General features: G+C 42.4%; 1 protein-coding gene across 9 annotated transcripts; it reads right to left on the bottom strand.

Moving 5' to 3' along the window:
* Positions 1–1,979: 1,979 nt before the first annotated feature.
* brdt (bromodomain, testis-specific) lies at positions 1,980–17,725 on the bottom strand. Of its 9 annotated transcripts, none has more exons than XM_024421983.2 (21): positions 17,433–17,725; positions 12,435–12,734; positions 11,291–11,428; positions 10,976–11,165; positions 10,706–10,836; positions 10,125–10,490; positions 9,855–9,983; positions 9,477–9,710; positions 9,212–9,399; positions 8,735–9,033; positions 8,484–8,600; positions 7,788–7,919; positions 6,570–6,625; positions 6,255–6,363; positions 5,486–5,869; positions 5,087–5,160; positions 4,664–4,784; positions 4,447–4,547; positions 4,126–4,316; positions 3,692–3,956; positions 1,980–3,576 (listed from the first exon to the last, which is right to left on the bottom strand). In XM_024421983.2, the coding sequence occupies exons 2-21, from the start codon at positions 12,636–12,638 to the stop codon at positions 3,508–3,510; spliced, it is 3,498 nt and encodes a 1,165-aa protein (XP_024277751.1). In that variant the 5' UTR covers positions 12,639–12,734; positions 17,433–17,725; the 3' UTR covers positions 1,980–3,507. The 9 variants fall into 9 exon arrangements, with proteins under 9 accessions (XP_024277751.1, XP_024277752.1, XP_024277749.1 ...); XM_024421984.2 differs by having other exon boundaries at positions 12,435–12,731; XM_024421981.2 differs by lacking the exon at positions 17,433–17,725 and adding an exon at positions 17,033–17,413.
* Positions 17,726–18,011: the final 286 nt, after the last annotated feature.

Genomic DNA, 18,011 nt, shown 5'->3' with positions numbered 1-18,011 from the left:
AAATTGCTAAAATTAACACTAAATTCAGGCATGGAGTCCAGCTTGTCTTGTCAAATCTGTCACTGAACAAATGCAAGTGTGTAGATTTGAATGTGCACTCTGTTTTCAAGTATTGTGTCATCTTTTTGTTGTAATGAAGACGTTCTGGATATCCTCCTTGGACTGGCTGATCGTTAGTGCTGGACTTGGGCAGGAGCTCACCGGAACAGCAGCTAATGGGGATCTCTAATATATACAAATACAAGTACCGGCATCTAAAATGTTATATTGCTTGAGTTCCTACACATCTTATAAAATATTAGCTTAAAAGTATTGTGAAGTTTCTGCACTTAAATATAAACAGTACAGACACCCAAAATTAGTACCGGAACCTATTTCAGTCCAAGTCAAGCACTTCTATAAATCATCGTCATCATCCATTAATCAAATCAAATAAAACTGTCACGTGCTGACATGTGTAGACGTTACAGTGAAATGCTTACTTACAAGCCCTTAACCAACAGTGAGGTTCAAGAAAGAGTTAGGAAAATATTTACCAAACTAAAGTAAAAAATAATTTAAAAGTAACAATAGAATAACTAGGCTATATACAGGGGGTACCGGTTAGTCGAGGTAATTTGTACATGTAGGTAGGGGTGAAGTGAATATGCATAGATAAACAGCGAGTAGCAGCGGGGGGGGGGGTAGAAGCTGTTAAGGAGCCTTTTGGACCTAGACTCGGCGCTCCTGTGCCGCTTACTGTGCGGTAGCAGAGAAAAGTCAATGACTTGGGTGACTGAAGCCTTTGACAATGTTTTGGGCTTTCCTGACACCACCTAGTACTTAGGTCCTGGACGGCAGGAAGCTTGGCCCCAGTGATGTACTGGGCCCTACACACTTCCCTCTGTAGGGCCTTACGGTCAGATGCAGAGCAGCTACTATACCGGGTGGTGGTGCAGCTGTAGAACTTTTTGAGGATCTGGGGACCCATGACAAATATTTTCAGTCTCCTGAGGGGGTAAAGGTGTTGTCATGCCCTCATGACTGTCTTGGTGTGTTTGGACCATGACAGTTCGTTGGTGATGTGGACATCAAGGAACTTAACTCTCGACCTGCTCCACTACAGCCCTGTTGTGAGCAAACTTAATGCTGTTGGAGTCGTGTTTGGCCACGCAGTCATGGGTGAACAAGGAGTACAGGAGGGGACTAAGCACACACCCCTGAGGCGCACCCAGCGGTGAGGATCAGCGTAGCAGACATGTTGTTGCCTACCCTTACCACCTGGAGGCAGCCAGGCAGGAAGTCCAGTTGCAGAGGGAGGTGTTTAGTCTAAGGGTCCTTACCTTATTGATGAGCTTTGTGTGCACTGATGTTGAACGCTGACCTTTCGCACATAGGTGTGAACAGCATTCACACATAGGTGTTCCTTTTCTCCAGGTGGGAAAGAGCAGTGTGGAATGCAATTGAGATTCCATCATCTGTGGATCTATTGGGGCGGTATGCAACTTGGGGTGGGTCTAGGGTGTCAGGGAGGATGCTGTTGATGTGAGCCATGACCAGCACTTCTTGGCTACTGACGTGAGTACCACAGGCAGTAATCATTTAGGAAGGTTACCTTAGTTTCCTTGGGCACAGGAACTATGGTGGTCTGTTTGAAACATGTATTACAGACTCCATCAGAGAGAGGTTGAAAATGTCAGTGAAGACACTTGCCAGTTGGTCTGCGCATGGTTTGAGTACACATCCTGGCAATCTGTCTGGCACTGCAGCTTTATGAATGTTGACCTGTTAAAAGGTCTTGCTCACATCGGCTACCGAAATCGTAAGCACAGTTGTCCAGAACAGCTGGTTCTCCCATTCATGCTTCAGTGTTGCTTGCCTCGAAGCTATAAAAGGCATTTAGTTTGCGGCTGGGTTTCACTCTGTAGTCCATAATAGTTTTCAAGCCCTGCCACAGCCAACGAGCGTCAGAGGCGGTGTAGAAATCAACAATAAACAAATACAGAAAACACTGCTTTAATGAAAACCTTTTTATGATTTAGCTTTTAGAGTGTGATCTTCTCAAAAGTATATTAGTTCTTTCTCTATAAATGGCATGACATTCACGCATACCACAAGATACAGAATAAAGTGCTACTGTTCATGTCAAAGAGAGAAAAAAAAAACTGCAGAATAGCTAGAACCATAGGATCAAAAAAACATTAACAAAGTCTTACATGTCTCCCAAAACATTTAGTCAGGATTGGATCTTGATTAGAAAAAGACAACAATGTAGGCATCAACAATACCTAAAGTTTGCTATAAGCACACCACTATACATGGCACTTAAACTTTTTCAAGCAGAAACTCAAAACAAGTGTATAGTTTTAAATAAGTCCCACATTTGAAATAGACATTTTGGCAAAGATCGACACATCTTCAGCCTCCGTGTAACAAAATACTAAGTATGATTTCATACAGATAAACAAAAATATGTTTGGAACAGAAAGGCATTTTGTTTTACTAAAGTCAATCAAATAGGACATGCATTGTAAAACTCATATTGAAGATTTTTCCACAATAAGGTGCAGAATTGTAACTATGAATGAAGTATGACGATAAGAACTATAACTGGAGAAACTATACAGTGCAGTACATGGATATACATCGTATTACTATTTGGGAGTGTAGCAAACACAAAAAGGTCAGGTTATGCATTTCAGCCAAGTCAGAGTTGGAATGTTAAGAAGTGTGTGAACCGGTTGATGTGTACTGCAGTCATAGGAGGACGACTCACCAAGTAGTATCCCAAATGGCACCCCATTCTCTATATAGTGCACTACTTTTTACAAGATCCTATGGGCCCTGGTCAAAAGTAATACACTACAAAGGCAATAGGGTGCCATTTGGGAAGTAACCTAGGTGAAAAGGAACAGAGGACTCTACGTGTTGGAGGAAAAACAACAGTTATTTTCAACATTTATTTTTTTCAACAGCTCTTCATTTTGCTAACTTTTTACTTAGTCTTTTTCTCTAAGAGGTAAGCATTACTTCAGTGCAGCAGATATTTACAAAACCACCATCACCATGAGTAGAAAAAGGAAAGTCAAATGCCATCTATATATGGTCCATTGTTTTTTTTGTTGCAATATCAATATTTTACATCTTACAGTATCTTCTTACAGTTGACAACTATACTAAAATGTACTGGGGTTATGTTATGTGATGCTGATATAGTACAGTACAAGCTTACTCTGGTAAGGATAGTAATAGGCTGTCCCAAATGGCACCCTATTTCCTATATAATGTAATCATTTTGACCAGACCCCAAAATTGGGCACTATATAGGGGGTAGGATTGTCATTTGGGAAGCAACAATGACCCGTTTCCTTAATTTAGATGCAGCTCGCTCTGTTCAGACAGCCAGTGTCTGGAGGGAGAGAAGAAGCCTAGGGTGCTGTCTACTGGAACACCATGCTCATTTATTTATTGTCCAACAACAGAAGACATCAGTCAGTCACAAGCTGCACTGCCTGCTGCCATTTTATGTTAGTCCAGGTTCTTCTCAAACGTTGCCATGATGTCACTCTGCATGGTCATGTCAATGATACCAGACATCTGAGGAAGGAGAGGCGGTAGGTTATGAGATTACAGTCTGGGATTCAACTGTATAAAAGAACAGAAGAATGACTGGCAAAATAAAATACATGGAAGAGGAATAAAAGGAACGTACAGCCTCCCGTCTGCGTCGCTCCTGTTCTCTCCTGCGGGCCATCTCCCTCTCCCTGTCCACAGAGGTCTGAGTAGTGAGGGGCGGAGGTGGGGTTGGGGCAGCCGCTAGAGGCTCCTCTCTCAGGGCCTCTGGAGCTTTAGGAGACGGAGGCTCCACGATGGCCTCTGTCTGCAGGGGGATCTCTGCTGGCTCTGGGGTTGGAGTTCTACAGGGCAGGGGCTCCGGTTCTGCTGCTCTAGGTGGCACTGATACTGGCATAGTCAGGCTGAAAAGAAAACGTCACAACGATGTCAGCTAGCGCATCAAGTATCACTCACATATTGATAGAGATCTACTTCATTATTTGAGGATTTTGGACAAGGAATTATTTCCTACAAGACATGAAACTGATACGACTAAGAAAATATGTTTATGACTGGATGGATGAATAATACCTGCTCTTCCCAGAAGCCATCTCCTTCATCTGCATCCTTCTTAGAATCAGAGCTTTCTCCCTCTCCTCCTTTTCTATGGCTGCCCTGCGAAACTTATCAAAGCTCTCCTTCGATGACCTCACCGTAGAAGGAGTGGAAAGCGACATCTTCCTCAGACTAGCCCAGGAGTCTGCGTTCTTCAGGACAATATCCTACCAAGGATAGTTTCACAAATTAAGTTTCACTTTTTTCTGACAAATAATATGAATGCATCTATGGGCATACATACAATGTTTTTCAAGTAATTAATGCCAATGGTAGTGTTAAGTTCCATTCACATACCTTTTTGGCAGGTGTGTTTTTTCCATCAGCAGTGGTTTTATTAGCAGGATGAGATAGGCAGGTGTTGCCACCATCAAACACACTGTCAGAGTGTCTGGTATCTGGGGAGGCAGAGTAAATAGAATCCATTTAAAAGATTTCTGGAAGAAATTCGAAGGGAAACATTTACACAGCGTACGCTGAGTGTACGTACACACATACACAGAGTTGTGCTTACTAGTCTGTTTCTGCAGCTTCCTGTAGGGAATCTCCTCCAGTGCTTCCGAGGGCCTCCTGTCATCCTTCACAGGTTGTAATGGGCTGTCTTGTAGAGGGGACAACAGCACTGGGTACAGCTGCTACCAAAAAGTGAGATTTAGTGTTAAACCGCCATTACCACTCCCAGAGCTAAGGCCAATGCTATTTCATACAATCCGTCTCCACTCATTAAGGATTTGGCCAGTAAAAACAGTTAAATCGCAACAAAAAGGAAAAGAACACAGTAGACTTGTATCGATATTAACCCAATTTCCTTCCCCCAAAAATATACCAGCCAACTCTTTTGATATTAATAAATGCCAAGGACAGAGACATTCATTTAAACAGTGATTTATTCCAGCGTCACAATTTATCCATCAACAACAGGAAGAGGAGGGCATACCTCATATCTGCTGCCAGCAGCCTGTAATAAACCTACAGGAGGAGAGGTCAGAGGGGACAACAGCGCGGATAGACCTGATGGACAGGAGAAAAACAAAGCAGTGCATTATTCTCCACAGACAGACACCAATACTGTGGATGTAAGCAGGCAGCAGTTGATGGTGAGCAGAGCGGGATGAGACATGCAGCCTAGGCTACAGCGATGGTGACATGGCATCTATAACACACGGCAAACAAAGAGACAAAACACACCATCTACAGACAACACACAGACATTTGATTTGTTTTGATTTGATTTGACATGATCAGCTATGGGCTGAGAAGCAGGCAGCACACAGGGGAGTGGACATGCTAACAGCTACAAGCTAGGGGGATGCTTAGCTGACTGAAGAGATCTTACCTTCCTGTTGTGCCCTATCAGGTAGATTGAGATAAACTGGCCCAGTTTTCACCTCCTGTGTCTGGCCTGGTGACTGACAACGAGGAGAGGTGAGGAGTGCTAAGGGAGAGGGCTGGGGCAAACAGCGTAGGCTGGAGGGAGGTTCTTGTGTGGGGGTGGATGTTGTGCTGAGAGGGTCTGTGGGCAGAGTTAGAGCCAGGAAGGGGTCACAGGAGGCAGCAGAAGGGGGAGTGAGGGAAGGGGTAGTAGGGCTCTCAGATAGGGGGTCTTGTTGTTGGGGCTGACTGTCAGTGAGCTGCTGGGGGGCCACCATGTTTTTGCGAGGTAGTGGTGCTGCTTTGGAACTAGGTCTTGAAGGCTGCGGAGGCAGACGGCTGTGTAAGGCTGAAGACAAGTGGGGAGGGGAGATTCAAGAGTAACAGTAAGATAAGGCTTCCATCCCAATCTGACTTCATAGCTAAAATCAACTCAATTTCATCCCACGAGAGACAGAAACACTGACCAGAGAAACCTGGCACCCCACCTATTTAATCTCTAACCCAAACAATGCAATCCTTGGTCCAGCCTGAGACTTTCAATGGGCTTAAAACCTGCTGGTTTACAGGATAAATTGCATTTCCACAGCTAGGGTTGACACTAAGGACTTTGGAAGAGCAGTGTCAACCACCTTTAAATCATTAAAGGGCAGTGTTACAGAACTTGACATGATTGTCCATTGGGTTCCTTTATAGCCAACACACAGAACATGAAGGCAACAAGCGTTTATTACCTGGGGGTGAGATGAGCAGATCTAGAGGAGGCTGGGCTGGGTACTGCTGTGTAGACTGGCCTTTAGTGACTGCTGCTGGGGGTGGAGAGGCAGGCAGGGGCTGGCTGGTCTGGAGAGAAGATTCAGACAATGAGTCTTCTCAGATTTCTTATTTTTAGACTTCAGTTGAGAAGGAAAGGACTTACAATTTATAATGAAAACGCACTGTAGTTCCAACCTTCAAGTATATTCATCCAAATATCACAAAAGTGAACATATAACCATGTGAATTAGGCCACTAGTTTAAAGGAAGCAGGGCCTATGTTACAGATTTACCTTGGTCTTGACCTTGTGTGGATCACCTTTGCTTTTCTTCTTCTTGGTTTTCTTCACTGAAAGACAGGTACAATAGTCATTTAAATTGACCCATTGTAGGATAACTGTACTTCACTTACTTTCAAGTAATATCAAAACAATTCCACTGACCTACTCTGGAATCACTACTCTCATACCAATTCTCAGCTGAAGCTTAAGTTGTGATCGCAAGCAAATGTGTCTAGTAGGCTTTAACGATTTATGATAAAAATTAAAAGAAAAACTGAACAGTAAAATGTCATTGTTTATGAAAATGTATTTATTTGAACCTTTAGGTGTTGACCACCAAGACTAACTATGTTAAAGGTTAAACTGGAACAAGAAAACAATAGCACTGGCTACAAAATGAAGTGCAGCAGAAATCCTACTCCATCAAGGTCTGCATTAACGTTAAAATCTGTTGATTACTTTAAATACATCATAGACTGTATGAGTTTTAAGCTAATATTGCTCTCTACTAAATCATGCAAAAACCCAACACAAAAAGTACAAAAATCAAAGTACAATCAAAACCAGTATAATTGTGATGAGGACCAGCTGTGACTCTGCAATGGTTCGGAGTATGGAGGGTGAGACGAGGGGGGCAAATAGTATGGTAACAATGTCTGGTACTTCTCTAGCCCTACCCATCTGATTTTTGTTATGTTTATCGAAAGATGTATAGCTACCGGTAGGAGTGAAAATAAGATCTCTGGCTTATAATTAGTGGCTAGTCTGTATGGGTAGTTTTTAATAACTTGTCCCCATGCAGCAGCAGTCTGGGGCCCGTTGGAAAATTAACATTTTGTACAGAAGACTGGCTGTTCTCATTTCAAACCTAACCTATAGTTTGTTTTCAAAAAGGTCAAATAAATTCAGTGAAACTACAACAAAACAATAACATTATCAAAAATAAATATAACCCCCTAATAATCTGATGAGGTTTGTGTGACAGAGTTGGCTCTATAGACAGACTAAACGTATGTAATAATACAATTTAAAAAACAATATTTCTTCCAAGTATTTTGGTTTCGCCAGCAGGTGAAAAGGTGACTGAGTTCTACTGTGCTACAGAGGCTAGAGAGTCCCAGTGGGTTTTAAGCCATATCTTTTTCACTCAAGCCATGTGTAGAGAGTGGGGAAAGGGAGTGGGTAGGTAGGGAGGGAGGAAAGTGCTTAGTGCGGAGGAGAACAGCTAACCTGAATCAGAGTCACTGCTATCAGAATTGCTAGAATCACTACTACTGCTGCTGGAGCTGTCAGAGCCGATACCCTCACGGAGACGGGATGGCTGGGCTAGATCTGGGACAGCAGGAGCCCTGGGGAGCTCATCTGGAGAAAAACAGAGGGACAACTGTTATGTATAGGACAACAGAGAGAAAGACTGAGGCAAGCACTGCACAGTTGAGTTATTCACTATTGGACACAAGAGAGAAAACATAGAAGAACCCATATTCCCTGACTCTTCTAAGGACAACAAGGCCCCTAGATCAGACACACTGGTCCTTGACAGATCCATATACAAATACGAGAGGCCCAGTTTTCAGAATGGCTGCCATGTTAGCGCTCATATAGAACTTTATTCTTGAAATGTTGGTGATGTAACAAAACGAGAGCGCCTACGACAGTTCCCTATGAAATGACCCGCTGTAAACAAGCAAAACAGCGCAGGGAATTTGTCGTTTATATTGATTAGCATTCAGGGTAATGTGTATCCAAGTCTTTACTTTGTTGTAGGTTTTGAAAACTATCAGAAATAAACACAACGCAAAAGCATTATCACATAGCAATGGAGGAGAAAGTGGCACCCTCTGAATGTTCAACCGCATTGACCCAACTATATATACACACTGTATGGCTCTGGTCCTTGCTACCACAGATTCATTGTTTACTTACTTGTCTTTTTCTTCTTTGCTAGTGAGCTCATTTCTTCAGTAATATTCTGGAGATATTTCTCTGCATCCTGCTTCTTCACAGTCTGTATTGGTCCTTTGGTTTTCACCAGCTTATTCACTGGTAGAAAGAAGATGGAAAATAACTGACATTTGAGCCTGGTAATGTCCTTGGTCAGCAGTACTGAGATATACAGTGCAATGATCAACCCGCAAGGAAGCTCAGAAAGAAAGGTGTGTACTACAACTACTCACGGTTGTGTTTCTTGGGCCGTTTCCTGAGGCAGGTCATGGCGAAGCTCTCCAGGGCCCTGAGGGTGGAGGGCTTGAGGGTCTCAAAGTCGATCTCGATCTCCTCAGGGTTGGCATTTCTGAGCGAGGCCTCCCTGGCCTGGATGATGTTCACCACCTTACCCAGTTTGTCCCCCGGAAGCTTGTTGATGTCCAGGCTCAGCTGCCTCTTCTCACCATACGACATGGGCAACGCTGGCACCTCTTCCTCATCAGACTTGTAGGGCACCATTGGGAGTGCCATTTTCCTCCTCTTGCCGTGCCTACAGAGGGGTGAGAAGACATTAAGAAACTCTTGGTAGGACAATGGAAGTTAGTTTCAAAGTAAAATTGGCAACAATAGTCAGTAATCCTGTGTATTGGCTGAAGAAAAGGAGTTACACTGGGGATTGGGATTAGAAAACAATTAGAGCAATTTATCAATAAGGATTTGCCACTTACACTGCAGATGTGCCCTTATTGATGCCCCTCTGCTGTACTTTAGGTTTGGTCTTCCTCAGGTCTTCTTCCTGCTTCGGTCTACTACTCGTTTCCTTCTTTTTTCTTCTCTCCTTTGATTTCTCTTTCTTCTTTGGTTTGAGCAGGGGCTCCTGGGTGAGTTTCTGCAGCTGATCGTGTACCGCTTTCAACTGAAAAGAGTTAGATACGTTGCAGTAGGTAACATAACAGTAATGTCAGCATGGCCAGGTAAGATGACACAACATACCTGTTCCTCTAGTTTAGCCAGCCGTAGAACTCTGGCCTCCTCTTCCTCCTCCTCCGTACCAGAGGAGGACTCTGATTCAGAAGAGCTCTCGCTGTCACTGCTGCCTGTGGTGGAAGAGCACTCAGGCCCATCTCCTCTCGCTTTCTTGTCCCTGTGGTGACCGTGGTGTCCTGGATCACCCGCACTCCTCACTGGCTCATCTGGAAGCTTCAGCCAGCGTGCCTCAAACACATCCTGGTGGGTAGGGGCCACAAGTCATCTAGTCAAAACTTCTCACCAACCATTTATATTCATTCATATTGCACTTTTGTTATTCCATCGCATTTTATTTAAACAACTTCTAGGGACTGGACTGGCTGAAACCAAGGGCAATCATACCTGGAGTTTTCTTGCCATAATAACAACTTCGTGGGTGGGTGGGTTGTATTTGTAACAGTTGGAAAACATGAGTCTGAAATCAGCAGCAAACTCCTGGGCATCCATGTACTCACGTTCGTCCATTTTTTTCTGTGAGAAAACACGCAAATACTGTCATCTTCATAATAGTGAGAGAGATCAAGGAACAAGATACAGCTACACCAAAGTAACCTTGGCAGATACTAACTAGCCCTCTTGTTCAACAAGTTTAGTGTAACACGGCTATCTAACCCGTATGGTGCCCAGGTCCATGGGCTGCTTGATGATGTCGTGGTAGTCGCGTAGACCCAGGGCCTCTGTATCCACCGGCTTATAGAAGGGCCAGCCGTAGGCCGCGTGCCTCTTGGTGAACATCTCCTTCAGGATGCAGTTACAGAAGCGGAGCTGATCAGAGAGCTTCCTCTTCTTGCTCTGGTGGTGCTGGGGAGAGTCCGGCAGGTCTTTCCTGGGGGGTTTGATGGGCCGACTGCTGCCCCGCCTGGAGAACAGCTTACAGGCCGTCGAGCCATCAACGATGGGGGACGACTCGCAGCTGGTGATCGGAGCAGAGGCTGTCGGCGTGGTGGTGTCTGCTTTTCTCTTCACACCCTTCTTGATCTGAAACGATACAACAGCGCTGGGTGTTATCTGAGAAGGGTGGAAATTCAATCAAACTACAGACTAAACAGAGGTTGCACAATATACATGTTACAAAGTATTCTGGAAACTACAAAAGTGATGTTTATGTGGAATGTATAAGTGGTATAGAGGTTAAAGTTGCTGTCAAAATATATACACAATACACACTGAGGTAATTGTGAAGAGGTACTGACTTTGGCTGCTATGTGTGAGGAGAGCTGGGCAGCAGGGGGGACGGTGTGGAGGGCCTCAGGAGGGATGACTGTCACTGTCTGCTGGAACACCACCTCAGACACAGGGGACTGGGGCCTCAGCTTCACCACACCTACACAGAGGAACATAGGACATTTAGAAGGCAGTGTGTACTCCTAGGAGTATATAATAGATAGTATGGAGCTCTATGGCCCTGGTTGAAAGTAGTCACTATAAAAGGGAATAGGGTGCCACCCATTTGGGATGCATACAATTTATGTGCAAGATTAAGCAGCTGGAGCAGCTGTGTAGCCTACTAGCAGAGGAGGACTTCCTCCCACCCTTCACTGGTGTCTTGGTTGTGATGGCAGATATCTCAGTCTCTTCCTGGGGCATCTCAGCCACTCTCTGTAGGAAGATCTTCTCCAAGGCTTGGGCCATCAGAACTATGTCATCTCCAGGCTGGAAAAATGTAATCCCGATTATTGTGCATTCTGTCATTCAATAGGAGACCATGTAGGCCTACACTATTGGTGCACGGCAAATGAATACAATATGATTATGAAGTGTTAACTTTTTTTCCTTACCCGATTATATACATAGCAGTTGGTGAAGAGTTTGTTGAAGTCCTGTATGCATTCCAATGCTTTGCAGTAATAATTATTCTGAAGACGCTTCCTGATGGTGCTCAAGTCCATTGGCGTCTTGATAATTGTATAGTAATCCTAAAATAGAAAAATAATGGGAAAACGTTAAATACAAAAGATAAGATTATCAAGGTGGAGGAAATGGAAAATTAAGATGGAGGAAATTAAAAATAAACAAGTACAATTTTAGCCATTTAGCAGACACTTACCTAGAGCAACTTAGTCAGTGCACTCAACTTGTACTGAACAAAAATATAAAACGTAACATGTAATAGTAGTGTAATAATAATAAAAAGTGGTCGCATGTTTCATGAGCTGAAATAAAAAATCCCAGAAATGTTCCATTCACAAAAAAAGCTTATTTAAAAAATAATAATAATTGTGCACAAATTTGTTTACATCCCTGTTAGTAAGCATTTCTCCTTTCCCAAGATAATCCATCTACCTGACAGGTGTGGCATATCAAGATGATTCAACCGCATGATCATTCCACAGGTGCACCTTGTGCTGGGAAAAATAAAAGGCCACTCTAAAATGTGCAGTTGTGTCACAACACCAGAGTTGAGGTGATATTTTTGAGGGAGAGTGCAATTGGCATACTGACTGCAGGAATGTTCCCCAGAGCTGCTGAAAGAGAATTGAATGTTCATTTCTCTACCATAAGTAGCCTCCAACGTAATTTTAAAAGATTTAGTCAGTACGTCCAACTGGCCTCAACTGTAGACCACATGTAAACACACCAGCCCAGGACCTCCACATCTGGCTTAATCACCTACAGGATAGTCTGAGACAAGTCAACAGGACAGCTGATGAAACTGAGGAGTATTTCCATCTGTAATAAAGCCCTTTTGTGGGGAAAAACTCATTTTGATTGCCTGGCCCATGCTGCCCAGTGGGTGGGCCTGGCTCATCCCAGGCCCAATCGTGTGAAATCCATAGATTAGGTCCTAATTTATTTATTTCAATTGACTGATTTCCTTACATGAACTATGACTCATTGAAATGATTGTGTTTAAATTTGTGTTTAGTAGGGAAAAACAACCATATATAAAAGTCATTGCAAGTAACAAAAAGTGAGACTCACTGGAATGTGCAGTCCGACAGCATCAACAGGCGTCCTGAAAGGCCAGGAGAAGTTGTGTCTCCACAGGGCCTTGACCACCACCTTCTCCAGATACTGCAGCTGGTTGGTTTGGCGACCAGGTTTCTTTGGGTTGTTGAACTTCGGCGGAGGAGGGTTCACGCCTCCCACCCTGGACACCGAAGGGTATTTGGCTTCTGTCATCATGATGCAGTCCAAAGCGCGGTGGACACGGGGTAGCAGTTGAGAGCGACACTTATTTTCCGTAGCTCAGCTCTCATCACACATCTTCCTCCAATACTACTGAAAGAGAGGGGTGGTTTTCAGCATGGCTGGGCATTTCTCTATAGATAACCGTACAATAATAACAAAACCCCTTTTGATCCCCTGGTTCAATATCCAGAGCAGAATCACACTGCCATGGAGATGAAGTTGCTGGATTGACTGTTTTATTAAGATCGGAAGGCTTTGGCCACAATTTTAAAAACACAGCCATGAAAATTCCATCTGCATAAAATCAAAGACTGCTCTGAAATCCCAATACGTAAACCCGTCACTGCTATATCGTACACCAGTATGTCCATAGACGGTGCCATACAGGCAGGTTGATATGGTGTTTTTGTGCAGGGGAAAAGTTTTACTGACAAGGGTTTTGCTAAATAAAATTGAGTGCAAAACATACCTACAAAAAACAACCAATTAATCCTATGATATTCAGAACTGGTTTCTACTGCCATCTACTGGACCTGTGCATTGTGGGCTACAGGCAACATTACAATTCTGATGACCAATGTGGCATCTAAAGCGCCAAATTTGCTTACCTCATCTGTCAGAGAAACATCGCTTGACAAATAAAACCGCAGATATTTAAAAAAAATATATATACAAATTCTCCCCCTCTGTAAGCAGTGATCTCCCCTACCATCCAACCAAATGGTTTTATGAAAAGTATGGGCATATCAAGTGACTCTACAAAGTGCAATGCCAACTGATGAACTTGTAAGCATCTATGTTTTCAGTCAAGCATTTTTGACAATTAGTTACACTCATATAAGTAGCAACATTCTAGGCATCAACACTTTATGAAAAGCATTAGGCCTATTCACGTCACAGGAAAAAATAGAAAAGTCACGAAGTTAAAGGTTCTACATCACAGTATCAATGTAATATTCTAGGAAAATCATATTTTTATGATTATTCAACCTAACCCTTTGTTATTCCAAACATTCATAAAATACCTAACTTTCAGCCATAAATTATTCAACATTACCAAAGATATGAATTACATAACATGCATATGAACAAACTACGCTGTCCATTATACAGTACACTATAGGCCCAATTTCTCTGGGAAATTCCCAATCAGTTGAACGTTTTCAACTTTTCACTCAAATTTGAAAAACACCTCCAATACACTTGTAGGCAGGGGACGTTTAGTGTAATTCACAGCCTTAAAAATCAAACTAGGTACCTAACAGTTCACAAAAAAACATTTGTGCTGGCACAGATGGATGCCTTTGTTACCCACTTACCCCATAAAGAATATTGCAATCTTCCAAAAAAAGGTACACATTCAATGAGATTCGACTTTTGCCCATACCCAATCAAAGAATTTACATTACAAGTTATGTTGATATTTCTAGGCAGTTTATTTTCTTTCAATAAATACATTGTATTTTTTACAGAGAATCTATAATTTGCACTCCCAAGGACATACAAAACATTAGAAAATGAACATTAAAAATAAGCAGAAAATACAATTCATAACCAGACTAAAATTGGTTTACAATTAACATTACCTAATGTTATATAATTAAGTAGTATGTTATGGAAAAAAATACATGCAGCGAATACTGAACAAAACATTTTTTTGGGGGGGGGCAAACTTAAGCCTTGGACTGAATAGAAAGAAAACCAGCATCATGCATTTTTATTTACCAGGAGAGCGTAACGTTACATATTAATGTGTGCATTACATGTGAGAAGTGATGGATGTGTAGGTGCATTTTATTATTTAAACATGCAGTTGTTTACTCTGACCAGGGTTGTCACTAGTTACCACTGCCACGAAAAACAATGCGTCACTGTGTAACTGCAATGCGTCACTGCCCTCTACTGGTAGACATGGAAGTAACTGGTTGGCATCAGGCCAGGGTCCGTGCAATCGGAATCCATGGGATATCTCTATAAAGCTCAGTTCTTGTGACCTTACTCCTAATTTAATGAATAATGATCCACCTCCAGAAACAGGCCCAATAATTTATCGGTAAAATGATTTAGACCATGCATAGTCTATTATGATTCATTATGCACTCTAAAAGTATTATTTTTTGCATTGCACTTTTAAGATGCCATTGCTAATTTAAGAGCCTCGTTGCGCATTTAAAATACCCAAATGCAGGACAACAGGATGATTTTGCAGGTCAGTGTAGCCTACATTAACTTTTGGGGGACTATTCAGCTAACCATCCTAATATCTTATAAGAAATTAGGTGGTGTAAACAGTAACACTGCTATTATATTTGGTTCTGTTATGTAGAATCATTACTTGATCTTCCAAGACATTGATTCAGCTTTGATCGTACTTTACTAAAGGAGAACAATTGTGAGAAGAGGTGGGTGCACTACAGCAGTACTACACTCCTGTGTAACCAAACAAGCTAATTGAATCGCACCTAGCCTACTCTTGCCTCATGCAACATTTGGTGAGGCAGAAACAAGAGTTAACATGTATGTTATGAAAATGTGGGAATATTTGGCCATGGATACATTGGTGGTTGAGCTCAACTCTCAGGGGGGATTGTAAAACAGTTAGGAAGGGAGACTTAAAAATGGGAGAGTGAAGTACCAGAAAATATGCTGAATGAGCAACTAATGAGCAGGAAGAGCCTTGAATTTGACAAAATGATCTTATATCCTTCTGTCTAACACGGCAATTTACTTTTGTAACTCTGACAGAAGCACACTTTTTGTAAGTAGTCAGTCCCAATTGTCCACCAAGTTCAGCTGAAATATATCCCAAAATGATTTAAGAAACGTGATTGAAGATAGGCCTATGATACTGGCGCACGTCTCCTTTTGCGCAGAATATCAGATCTCAGCATTGATTGGGCAGCAGATAGCCTAGTGGTTAGAGCGTTGGACTAGTAACTGGAAGGTTAGATCGAATCCCCGAGCCGACAAGGTAAAAACAAGGCAGTTAACCCACTGTTCCTAGGCCATCATTGAAAATAAGAATGTGTTCTTAACTGACTTGCCTAGTTAAATAAAAGGTAAATAATTTGAGATGTGCTTAACACCTCGATCACACCAACAACATCATTGCACTAAGTGGTATGCAGCGTCATCTGGATGTGTGCTACAAAAGTTAAACATTCACCTTATCCTTCCATTTCTGTCAAGCAATCGAACCATACAGTGAGGCATACGTTCGATAAATCCAACGCACCATTGGAAATGAATTTACTTCCGACGTCAGTGTGATCAAGGCGCTACATGGGCATTCCGTCGTCTGCACTGGCTGTGCAGCACAGTGCTGTTGTGAAGAAAGTTGTTTATACAGGACCGCTCGCCCTTACCTACCATCAACCAAATAATGTCAATGCGGAGCTATACTGAGCCCTCCGCATTATTACACCATTTGAGAGGCACACGGCGAAGCAGTATGGAGTTCAATTAACGTTAGGCCTCTGCGTGCTCCGACCACATTTTCGGATCAAGCATTTACTGGCTTACACACCGCTGTTTGAGTTAAGCACCGCGTTAAAATACTTTAATTCCCTTCATCTGAATATAGGAATGTCAGCAAAAATCATGCATGCCAGTTAAGTGCACACAGCGTAACAGACTAAATCAAATGAGAAGACGTTTTGTAATATTTAGTAGAACAGACATGCTCCTGTCGGTATTCGGCAGTTATCTGCAAAGCAGCCCCCCCGATAATGTTATTGCAGAGCTACACTGAAAAAACGACCTCTTCAGAATCCATGACGGAATTCCGTCGCAGTGACGGAGAACTTTCCCCCTGCTGTACATAGCTAGCTAACGTTAGCTACAACAAGTTCCAGACTAGCTAGCTAACGTTCGTTAAATAATGTTACATTGTTGAAGTTAACAAACGTTAGTGAGCTAGTTTGTGCGCATTATTGGTCAACTCCATGCTTGCATGACGCAATCAACGTGGTTGGACCGAAATGTGGTGGCTAGCACGTGAGAATTTACAACCTACACTTTCGTACCAAAGAAAAAGCTGGGAAAGCTTCGCTCAGCCAACAAATATGAAATTCTACCTTGTAGCTAAAGATTGAATCCTGAACATGGCTCAGATTTTGCAGTGAATGTGACAAACGAATCTTGGTTGGCTAACAGTAGTTATAGCTAGTTAGCAATGCTAGTTAGCTTTATGTAACAAAATGGTGACAGGAAATGATTTCCGTGTCAAGGGCCCACACAAAACGCAGGCCAACCGCTCAAACTTGAAACAGCTCCACCACACACACACACCTTCCATATCAACGTTAGAAGGAGATACACAGAAAGTAACCAGCTGATTAAATGCAATGTGTTAACGTTATATATCCCTGACCTCTTTTCACATTTACCTTTCCGTCTCTGGCACAACAAGATTGTTTTTACTGCCGAACTGAGACAGACGTTCTTTGCCGACCGTGTTCTGCTGGAAGGATGCCAAATGAAACTTTCGCCGATGATGCGGTGGATAAAAATGTTGCTGTTTTTAGTTTGATAACAAATAATATTTAAAAAAAAAAACAATACACGGTTTTACCAATATCAAGTACATTGAAAACGAGTCTTCAATGGCGGACGTCTCTATGGGCAACCGCCTCATATTTATACACTTCAGTTCAGAACTCAAGCGGTGATTGGTCAAACCAGTTCACGTGATACATTCAGTCCTTGATTTTCTCACTAGCGTGGGTAAGGATTTCGTTTTACTAAATAAAAATATCCTAGATATTGTTATATCAAACATCGGTTCACCTTGAGCTCACTGACATCCGGGTCCTCTTTTTCGATGTAGTAACCTAGATAGTTTGAAAGTTAGAGAAGGCACTCGTTAAAAAAAAACACGGAAAAGCAGGGTATTTTTCAAAATGCAACATAACTGGTCAAACCACATCACATGACCATTCTAGAACCTTCCATTGATGTGTAAGAATGAAAATTGCCGCTAAACAACACATTTCTTGCGAACATTATACACAAATGTGTTTCTAGTCGCTGTTTCATCGATATGGTGCCTGTCCCAAAGAATGCGTACAGCCAAGCGGTGTAGGTAGTTCAGCTGAGAACTATCACAGTTTCGAAGCCAACATCGCGAGACTTCCGGGAATTCTTGCCAAACAGACCAATCCGGGGATTGCCGTTTGATATGTCAATAAGAACAATTCTTCCTTAGTTGTAAATTTTCGCGAAATCTAAAGGCACAGCCTATATTCGTGCCAATGTCTTAAATAGTTGAACATGTTATTTCTCCAACCTCGTGAAAGTGACAAACTGATACGTTTTAATTTTCGTCAAAAACAACTTTATATCGAACGAGTGCCTTTGATTTGAGGC

This window comes from Oncorhynchus tshawytscha, linkage group LG05 (assembly GCF_018296145.1).
Source record: "Oncorhynchus tshawytscha isolate Ot180627B linkage group LG05, Otsh_v2.0, whole genome shotgun sequence".
NCBI lineage: Eukaryota > Metazoa > Chordata > Actinopteri > Salmoniformes > Salmonidae > Oncorhynchus > Oncorhynchus tshawytscha.
Note: the sequence above shows the minus strand (reverse complement) of the source record. Positions and strands in the feature narration are given on the sequence as shown.